General features: G+C 35.5%; 1 protein-coding gene across 3 annotated transcripts in view; it reads right to left on the bottom strand.

Annotated features, from left to right (window-relative positions):
- Positions 1 to 7,927: 7,927 nt before the first annotated feature.
- The window catches only part of LOC110833658 (histone lysine demethylase PHF8-like), a 31,650-nt gene continuing 28,989 nt past the window's right edge, over positions 7,928 to 10,588 (bottom strand). For all 3 annotated transcript variants that reach the window (XM_087355600.1, XM_087355602.1, XM_087355601.1), the window contains one exon: positions 7,928 to 10,581. In XM_087355600.1, the coding sequence (XP_087211726.1) occupies positions 10,502 to 10,581 (80 nt within the window). In that variant the 3' untranslated portion in view covers positions 7,928 to 10,501. The remainder of the gene's footprint in view (positions 10,582 to 10,588) is intronic.

The following is a 10,588-nucleotide window of genomic DNA, read 5'->3' as shown; positions in this document are numbered from 1 at the left end:
TTATATGATATAAATGCGGTGTGGTTAATTTTCAAATAGTAGGTTTGTATTCGAAACAAATTAAAATCGAAGTAAATGAAGTATGCAGAATGTCAAAGAACAACATTTGGAATATATATATATATATATATATATATATATATATATATATATATACACTTCATATCAAAATACACCTTTTTATGTTGCGAGTGAATTGATTAAATTTGAAAACCATCTAATTCCGTCGGATGCACCAAGCAACTATGACAGGCACAAACTGGGATCGCCCTACCCACAAAAACACTCCCGTCATCTCTCGAAAATCTCTCTACCGTCGATACATTTAACAAATTCTTACAATAATAGCTACTTTTCAAGATGAAATAACAGAAAGGCGTGACAGTTTGCCGGTTACAAAAATGTACACAAAGAAACCTGACCCCCACGCTTCGGTTGACAGGGGTTACTTTGGTATGCCCCTAACAATAATTCCCGTATAAGTTGCCCTGTGTGGGGAACATGAGACATCTCCTCTCTCGGATATTTACCCCTCTCGACCCCATTGGCTAATTAATACAATGACCCGAGCTGAGTAAATGGAGAGCAGGGCAAAGGGCTTCTACAGTAAGGATGTGCGCGCTACAAATTGAATCTGTCACAAGTTTTCATTCTGTAAACGCTGAATACATCCCTCCCCATTTAGACTCACTCATTCCTATGAGCGAATTCGATTACTAACGTGGTTCAAGCAGCCTTCCAAGTCACACATACACAACGCAGCCATAAAGGGAAAAGTTATTTGATTACTGGAACCTGAAATGAGATGAAAATAAAATGGGGGGGCTTCGTAGTTGAAGTCGAAAAGGAAGTTTTCTATTATCAGTAAAAGAGAGAACCCTAATAATATTACGAGTTACTTCATCCCAAGCGCCCACCTATGTGGCAAGGTTATGACAAAAAAAAAAAAAAAAAAAAAAAAACGTGAAATCATGTACCAACATATCAAAGGGCGTACATCAACTCGATAATCATGTTTGTTGAGTTGTATGATAAGAAAGAAAAATATATTATAGCCACAAACTTCAAAAGCGCCTTTCGCAGAAGAGGGAAAGCTGTGTACAGTTTTATCAACAAAAAAAAACCTTGGTATCAGACAGAAGCGATCCTTGTCATTGTCAGTCACAATTTGTACTCTTCACCAAATATTATTCAGACCGATTAAATCAAAACGAATGAGACGGGTGGAGCATGTTCGCGTGGAAAAGGTTAGAAATACATACAAAATTTTACTTGAAAAGCCTAGGAGGGAGGGGGGAGAGCCCTCTGGAAATACCTATATTTGGAGGACAATATTAAAATGGAAGTAATCGGATGAGCATGGAATGGATTTATGTGGATCAGGACAAGGACCTGTGGCGAAACAAAATAATGAACATTCCGCCTTCATAAAAGACGGTTAATTTCTTGTCTAGCTGAGGGAATATTATGTTTTCAACAAGTACTCTGCTCGTTTCTTATTACCATAACACGGGTTGGTGAAGCGGTAACGCCCAGACTGCATTCGATTCTGGACCGACTCTTCTAACGGGCGGTTTCCCTCATTTCAAGACATTGAGGTAAAATATTAACATATTTTTTGTCATGCGTAAAATTATACTATAGGCCTATCCGAATATTTTAGACACAGTAGCAGCAGCGTTGCGCGTCGCGTCGAGGAGAAGTACGTGTTGTCTCTTAAGAGAGCACTAATCACTACTTCACATTGTACTTACTCGTTCAAAGCTCCTGTTTGAGTAATCCATATGCCCCTCTGTACCCCAAAATCTGGTACTGCATTCAGCGATATCCACCGCAGTCAATTCACACCAGAAACGTCTAAAAACACAGCAGCAAAGTTCAGAACAGAAGAAGTTGCCTGCGTGTAGACTACTAACCGAAGTGTCGCCAACGTAACGTAGTTTTCTTTTAAGACTAATAGCAGTAAATTTTAACAGACAGACGATCGATAATCAATTAGCTGAAACGCACTTTATGTAGTCCGCTGAGATGAGATTCCCTGAAGTTATTTGCAAAGCAGAATTGACCGCTGTATCGACGTTAGCCAAAGTAAACATCGTCTTCTGCTGAGCGAAGGGTGAAGGATTAGAAAGAGGATGGTTATCGGAAGTGTTTTGGAATCTGGGAGGCGAATTTCAACATGCAATATAGGATTATAAGAGGGAGGAAATATAAGTGAAGGGGGAAAAGACTGTTCCCCCGTACTTATCCACTTCAGACATTTTGAAGATTCTCTCGCTTTATAGTGTGAAGCAAGTATTAAAAACAGATATACTTTGTATGATGGACTTCAAGGTTTCCATGAATTAGGCCTTGTATAGCTTCTAAAACGACCTGCACTACTTGAAGATGCATGATTTCAGGTTATCATGGTGACGAGTCATACGTCATGTAGTCCGGCAGAAGTTTATCGACGTTTCAGAGGTGCTCGCTGCATCCATTATCTTGGACACTAATCGCCATGATGAGTCAGCGAGCACCTCTGAAACTTCGGTAAACTTCTACTTAACTACAAGACGCAAGAAACCAGTTATCTGTATATAACTAATTCCCCTTTACTTCTTACTTAGTAACTTATTATTTACAACCCTACTGATCTGAAGTGCTTTATCACGAGACCAAAGCATTATTAAGAAATCCAACTAGTAATTATGGTTATTTCAAGGTCTGATGGAAAAAACCTATCAAGAAAACCATTATTCCTGCAATATTGAAACCAGTTTCCTCCTGCAATAAAAGACAGCGTTATAAGTGCTCAAGTTTCTCAGTAATTAATGGCATTGTAATGTACTCATAAAGATATGAACACACAAGTCATGTAGAATACCATTTTAAATTTTTTATTTTTTTTAGTGTGAAAGTTGATGATCAAATGATTTAAAACTATCCCTCTTTCATCTCTCACACATCTGTAAAATGCAAGTTTTACAAATTTGATAAAGGAGATTTCAATATAGATTTCTTGCCATATCAGTGCTGCCAATGTCAACAATTTCTTAGTAGTCGTAGAGGATTATTATAAGATAAAATGGGGAAATAAATTCAAACCAAGGCAATTACTGACTGAATAACATAACAAAATCATCAGAAGTGTTCAGAAAGTAAATGAGATTCCACAGCAAGAACACGCAAACAGTTAAAAGGCACTTGCACAGCCCAGACAGTCAGTAGCTGGTTTCTCACCTTGGAGGCCTGTTTTCAATCCCAGGGTAGTCCACGTAGAATTTATGATGCACAAAGTAGAAATGGGCATGACTATGAACTGGATGACCGGGGTACGATCCCCTGCAATAGCTGGGGGATACTGGGAACGACCCGTTCTTCAAGTGCCTGAGCACTGCGGGTCCCAACTTTTCGTTGGCTCGATTTAGACATTCGGTAGGACTCCTTGGACGAGGGATCGGCCCATCGCAAGGCCTCTACCTGTACACAGGACAGCATAACTTAGAAAAACGCGGACGAACATCCATGGCTTGAGTGGGAATCGAACCCACGGTCCCTGCGACCAAGCGGCACAAGACCCACGCCTCAGACCGCGCGGCCACTGCGGACCCCTCAGGTAATACACTGACCGCTTTTTATCGACAGGGTTAATAAAACATTTACGGCGCAAACATTTGGGGATAAATTTCTCAGTTCACAGAGTAGCTCTAGTACTTTGGGAATTTGCCAGTTTGAAGAATTATACATATATATTCAAATGGGACATAAATATTTTAATAAATATAAATGCAATTCACATTTCAATATTTTCAGCTTCTAAACATTTAAAACACACTCCTCAGAAATGTTTGATATCCCACATTGTGGTTGTATATAAATTAGATGAAGGCAGAGGAAATCATTATACGCACAAATCAGCCAGCAAAAGTCATTTTGGAAATAGAAAATTGGCACAAACTCAAAAGAAAGCAAAGCAAGTTTACAGATTGTTTGCAGCAATGGGAAGTGGAAAATAGAACATAACTTTTTGTATCATAAAGATAAATTAAGAACAATTAACACAATAAAATATTGCTTTTGTATCATCCTGAATTAATTCTTTAACACTTTTACAAAGAACTCAGTATTGTAGCTGTGGAATGTGGTCTAGGGTGAACGTAATTTAAAAACTGTAATAAACATAAAAAAGTCAAGAAACTGCAACCCTGGAAGAGAACAGAAGAGACCCCTTGACTGATGATGATGAAGAAAACCATGAAAAGTAGAATATTTTTAGTATAAAAAAGACAAAACTGATTGAAAGAAGCATAAGTCCAGATTTATAATATAATAAACATTTATAGTGTCTCTAACATGCCCGAATCTTATTTAGTAATAAAAATTAACATTAAAATAATAAATACCTAAATATATAATCTGAGTATCAGTCTTTACAATATGATATAAAAAATTCCGAAAGTCTCTTTAGAACTCAATAGGATTAAAATACACTTAATGAATACAAAGAGAAATACAGGAATGAAAATTCTGCATAAAAATATCATATTTATTAAAATCTGACTTCGGGTAAGTATGAATTAAGTAGTATTCTACATGATTTTATTCAGGCTGTACAGATCAAAGCAAGAACAGAGGGAGAAGTAAAACTTTCCAGTATAGAATTATAACATAAAACATAAACAAATACGTGAAAGGAAAGACCAAACATAATGCAACCTTTTCAATCATGACGTTGTAACGACAGCTACTATACTAAAAGAATTACGAACACGAAACACAGGCCAGCAGTCTCTAACCAACCAAAATCCATTAGAATCACGTACAGTCCAACAGGATAGCAATATATACCCATTAGTTATCTTTAGACAGACTCAGAAATTCAATGTCATCCATTTCATGCTAGAAAACCAAAGTTACGAAGCCTGTTAACTTCCGCCATACTGCACGGCGCAACAACCCAGACGACAGCCATCTTCTTTTCAGTCGTTTCTTAAGAAAGAGTGGAGAATGAATATATTGTGTACTCATCTTGGTTATGCAATTAAGAATGCTGGCCCGTAGTTTACACTAATTGCGTAAAATATCCGTCCATACTTATCGCATTCTTATTATTTAATTCCAGATGTGTTTCAGCAACACGTCAGATCATGTGTTTGCTTCGGCTAAACAGTAGTGTATAAATGAAGACGTACATAAAATTAGAAAATAAAGTAATATACAGTTTAAGTTTAAAAATAGCTCAACTTATCATAAGTATTTCAAGACAGGAAGACACTTGAAACTGTTCCCCAGACACGTTCAGATGCTCAGAGTACGGCAAAGTGTAGTGTCACGACGATAAAAACAAATCGAACAGTGGTACCAAATAACGCAAATAAACTAACCTCAAACGTATAAAAACACAGAATTCAAGAATATACCATAAATTATAATTTAAATTTCTCCATTTGACACCTCCAATTGCATTTACGCCAACGGGATCACTTCACTGTTACTAACGTGGACAAACACAGACAATGGATAACCTCCTGGCTTGCCCCATCTCCCCGCACGAGCGAAAATTTGGCTACATGTACAGACACTGCCATTCTTCATGCCCGACATTTGATTCAAATATAGTTCTGTATATATGTTGTAAATTTACTTTTATATTTATTCTATGCTAAATTTTCCCCAATCTCCTTTTTTTATTTCTATGTTATTAATATTACTCTATTTAATGATTTCTACTAATGGTGTGTATTTGGATACGAAATAAATAAATAAACGTGAAAAATGAGAATAGGCAAAATCTTACGAGCAATATTAAGAAGAAATATGTGAACTGGATATGAGAATCGTAAAGGTGCAAAAAGGTACAAATACCCTCTAAAATTACATGTTTCTAGACCCAAACACAAACCAAGGATTAATTTTCAAATGGCATGATAAATAAGCACCACTACAAGAATTTTGATCTTTCAGAGATGCTACACTATATAACTGTACTCTTTGTAAACAGCTATAACGTTCTAAATCATTTACTTCATGATGTATTTTAGACACGAGAAATCTAACTAACTACTAACATTAAAAAATGCTTAGAGATGAAGATTTCTGTCTTCTGGGTTATTGCGCTGTGTAGTCTGGTCGATGTTAACCAACGTTTCAGAGGTCATACTGCCTCCGTCATCAGGGCGATGAATTCATCGCCCTGATGACGGAGGCAGTATGACCTCTGAAACGTTGGTTAACATCGACCAGACTACACAGCGCAATAACCCAGAAGACAGAAATCTTCATATTCACCGCTGTGAGAACCTCAAGTCTTACATGCTTAGAGATGCTTACACTGACATAAACTGTACAAAAATCAACGCAAATTACATAAGTAAAACATACCAATCAAACTATTAATAGGCAAAGATTAATCAGTTGATTTATTGACTACACAGCCTGTATAAATGTAAAATGACTAGCTACGAATTTGGAACAGTGCAAGAAGAATAGAGTTGTTAATATCTTCTCTAAAAGAAAACATTTAAAACATTAAAAAATATACATAAAAATTACTATGAAGCAATAACTTCTCGAGGGGTCCCTGAATTTCACACTAAATAAAGAAGCTTTAAGCATAAACTAAAGTAGAAAATCATAAACGAATGAAAGCAGGCGTTAGAATTACCAGTCAATATAGAAAAGATTACATAACTAACTATAACTTTTGTCTAGAGTTAATTACAAAATTCAAGTATCCACAACTGTAACTATCAATTAGTGTACAAATAAATTAATTTGTATAATAAAAAATAAGTTTACATTAAGTGTTAGTTTATGCAGATGTTAATTACATAAAACATAAGTTTGTCATAACATAATAAATAACTAATTCCATGGGGCACAGTCCATAAGAAGTAAATAATTACTCTGCTAGTTAAGAACTTCCCAATCTTCTACGGAACTTAAAAAGGTACATTACTGTACTCCAGTGGTCCCAATAATTGAGTCCAAACCCTCCTACCCTATTACCCATTTTAAAACTCAAAAATTCTGTTTGCATTTCTCATCCTCCCCCATATATATATATATATACAGGATGAGTCAGAAGTTTGTTTACAAATTTCGTGTGCCTGTTCCAGGATCAAAAATAAGAAAAAATGTTACTATAAACACAGGGTCGCAAATGTTTCATTTTCGAAATAATAGCCAAAAATAAGTTTCAATTTATGCCTTTATTGCCAAGTATAAGGACAGGGATGCTTCTTTATAACAGATGCTCAAAGGTTGTTCCCCCATTTCCACACATGCACGAGCATGACGTACACAAGGCTGACGAATTCGATGGAAGCACGTGTGGACCAATAAGCATGTCGCCAACAATTCCTGTCCAAACGTTAATTGAAAGTATTTGCCGGAAGCTGGATTCACTTTGATATGAAGTCAATTCATTGAAAATTATTTTTAGCTATTATTTAGAAAATGAAACATTTGCGACCTCATGATCATAGGAGCATTTTTTTTTATTTTGATCCCGGAACACGTACACAAAGTTTGTAAACATACTTCTGACTCACCCTGTATATGTGTGTGTGTGTGTGTTACATGCTCTGCCCATCCCATCCTCTTTAATTTAAGAATTGAATGCATCAGAATACTTTTTTCTGTGAATATAATTATGAAGATAATATTCATGGTACCGAAGACATTTTTATCCTCGAGGCCCTTTAATATGCCAGAAAGTACTGCATTAAGCGTCGTTCTCATCTGTCGAAACTATCGCTTTTAATGTGATAACCCTGAGATTTGAGGTTCTGACATCACAGAAGTCATTATGTTGATTTTAGTCTACTGGGTTGCAATGCGATGTCGACTTGCAGAAAGATACCAACATTTATGGAGAAACAAACTCTGCATCTTCAGTCCACATGGCATCACAACCCAGAACACTGATGCGATATATCCTGTATAACAAGTTTAATTACCTTTAATTTAATAAAATTTGTCAGAAATCTGAATAAATACAGAAATGACCATACAAATTACTGACTGCTCATGTGCAAAACAAATATCAAGCATTAAAACAGTACTTTCTACTGTTCAAATTGTAAGACGTTAATTTTGTCACACACCTTACAAAAGTAAGCACTCATTTTATGAACACGTTAAAAATTCAGTAATTGCTGGAACATAACATTTTGTGGCTATTAATCCTAGAAACAGCAGCTTCAAATTCCTGTAATGACAAAAGTACTCGGGAAACACAATTCAAAATACTTTGAGGGGAAGGGGGGGGGGGGAAGCGGCTGTCACACTACGGGTTCAGCAATATTTTTTCCACAACATATAATGGTTACTAAACTGACAGGAAATCAACAGTTATATTTGTAAACAATTTTAAATGTTGGAATATTACCTACTGGAACTTCCAGTCGAGGCAACAGTTATCTAGTTCCTGCTAGCAAAACAGCTGATTCTGAACATAAGATTACAAACGTAAGTACTGTTTAAGTGTTTGGTATAACAATTTCAAGTGTCAGTCTTTCAATGTCATATAACTATTTACAATTATGTAAGATTTGAGGTTTTCACAGCGGTGAGTATGAAGAAGATTTCTGTCTTCTGGGTTGTTGCGCTGTGTAGTCTGGTCGATGTTTACCAACGTTTCAGAGGTCATACTGCCTCCGTCATCAGGGCGGTGAATATTCAACAACAACCCAGAAGACAGAAATCTTCTATTTACAATTAAATTTATTTCTACAAACCCGAAGTGCAGTAAACATCTATAGTCGGGTGGTATCAACAGGAACCTACCCATATTTTTACACCTGTTACTTATCCAGCCTATATACAAATAATAAAAATTTACAACTGCAATATTTTCATTTATTCAAAATTTTATGACCAAATCTCACTATTTGGGTAGGGATCACTAAGCACTGTGAATCCATGTTCAAAATCATAATTTGTGGAGGGTAAAACTTATAAACCCACACTCTTGGACAAGTGACAATGTTTGTAAACAATTCTTGGACATAAATGCTGTCACGATAATATACGAAACATTAACAAATACAGTGGCTGAACAGGAATAACCAATTAACTGATACAATAATAATTCCAGTGACAGAAGTGAGGTTAAGTAAAGTACACGAATAACTGTAAATGACAAGTATCGCTTATTTCAAGGCATCATATGAGCAACTATATGAAAACACTGACGAAAATCATGAAAATTATCATGTAAGTTGGTCCCAGCAAATATACTAACTGGCATCTAAATATAAGGGAGTGGTAGTCATTAATTGCTGCTCAGATAATATTTTCGAAAAGGTAAATAAACATGGCGTGTTCACTTACATTGAAGTCTAAATCATAATAAACTTGACTTCTAGTTAAATTTCAAATTTGGGGGGAGGAAAAACATCAGTTCCAGGGAATTAACAAATGTAACATTTGTTTCCTACCTTATCATGACTCTCTTTTAAATACCCTACAAGATATTACTTCAAATTCAGCATTTTGGTCATGAAGAATGAAAATAAAATAATTCTGGGAGAGTTTTACTCATTATAAAACATGAACACCAAGATCTTTTGTAACTTACCTCAAAACCATAACAACACGTAATAAATACTATAGGAAATTTAGAATTCTGATAATACACTTTCTAACACCGTCCAGAGCACTAGGACAAAGTCATTGATTGGTTGGGTCATTGCACACATAATACTTTGTATAAAATCTACACTCACTCAAGTTTTAGTTCTCCGACTGTACAACACTGGAGAGAATGAAGTTAAAAATCAAATTAAAAAGTGCCAACCATGCAAAAATACATTCTTGAAGGCACACTTATGAAAAATATAAAACAACATATCTGTAAGTGTATACAAGAAAATGTGTACAAAAGCAGAATGTTCTTATACCTTTGTTTAAAGTTGCAAGAAGTACGAAAGTACAAGGCAATTTAAGGAAAGTATCTCAATAAGACTTAACGCCTCACTTTGATTAAAAAGGGGGAAATAGAGCAAAACTCTGCATCTCACTTTATCGAAAAGTAGAACTGATAACAGAGAAAATAAAAGAATAAAAACAGCTTCACAAAAAACAGGTTGGCTTTGAATCAAGTCGTTCAACTGTTCTGTTAAATCTGACCATTCTTCCGTACCCATTTTACAGTTAACATGACCTTGTATTGCTTATAACAATAACTACAGTACAATTTAAATTTAAATTATAAATTTATGTGCACCTACAAATACAAATCTCATAAGGCCCTTTATAAAAATTGTTCTCTTTAAACAACGTATTACACTGCGTATGAAGTTTACAACCTCACTTTTCATTTCGAAATGCGAACGTTTCACATCTGAACATCTTATAAAATTTCCCCACTGCATTATATGACTGTAACAGGCCATTCTTCACACGTATTGCCTGCAGAACTCTACGCCGCTTCTTTTGTCCGACTGTAATTATGCTCTTTTCTACTATTTGTAGTGTATTTCATCACTAAAAAATATACATTATATAATTTAATTTAGAACTTCATTTTGTGTATTTTTAAGATCTTCCCAAGACGCTGTTTAGCTGTTGCCATGCCTTTCTTGGGCTTTCGGACTGAAAC

The sequence above is a fragment of the Zootermopsis nevadensis genome, unplaced genomic scaffold (genome assembly GCF_977971745.1).
Source record: "Zootermopsis nevadensis isolate Lab colony 2312 unplaced genomic scaffold, Znev_1.0 Znev_ptg000025l, whole genome shotgun sequence".
Classification (NCBI taxonomy): Eukaryota; Metazoa; Arthropoda; class Insecta; order Blattodea; family Termopsidae; genus Zootermopsis; species Zootermopsis nevadensis.
The sequence above is the reverse complement of the archived record's forward strand: the minus strand, read 5'-3'. Positions and strand labels throughout refer to the sequence as shown.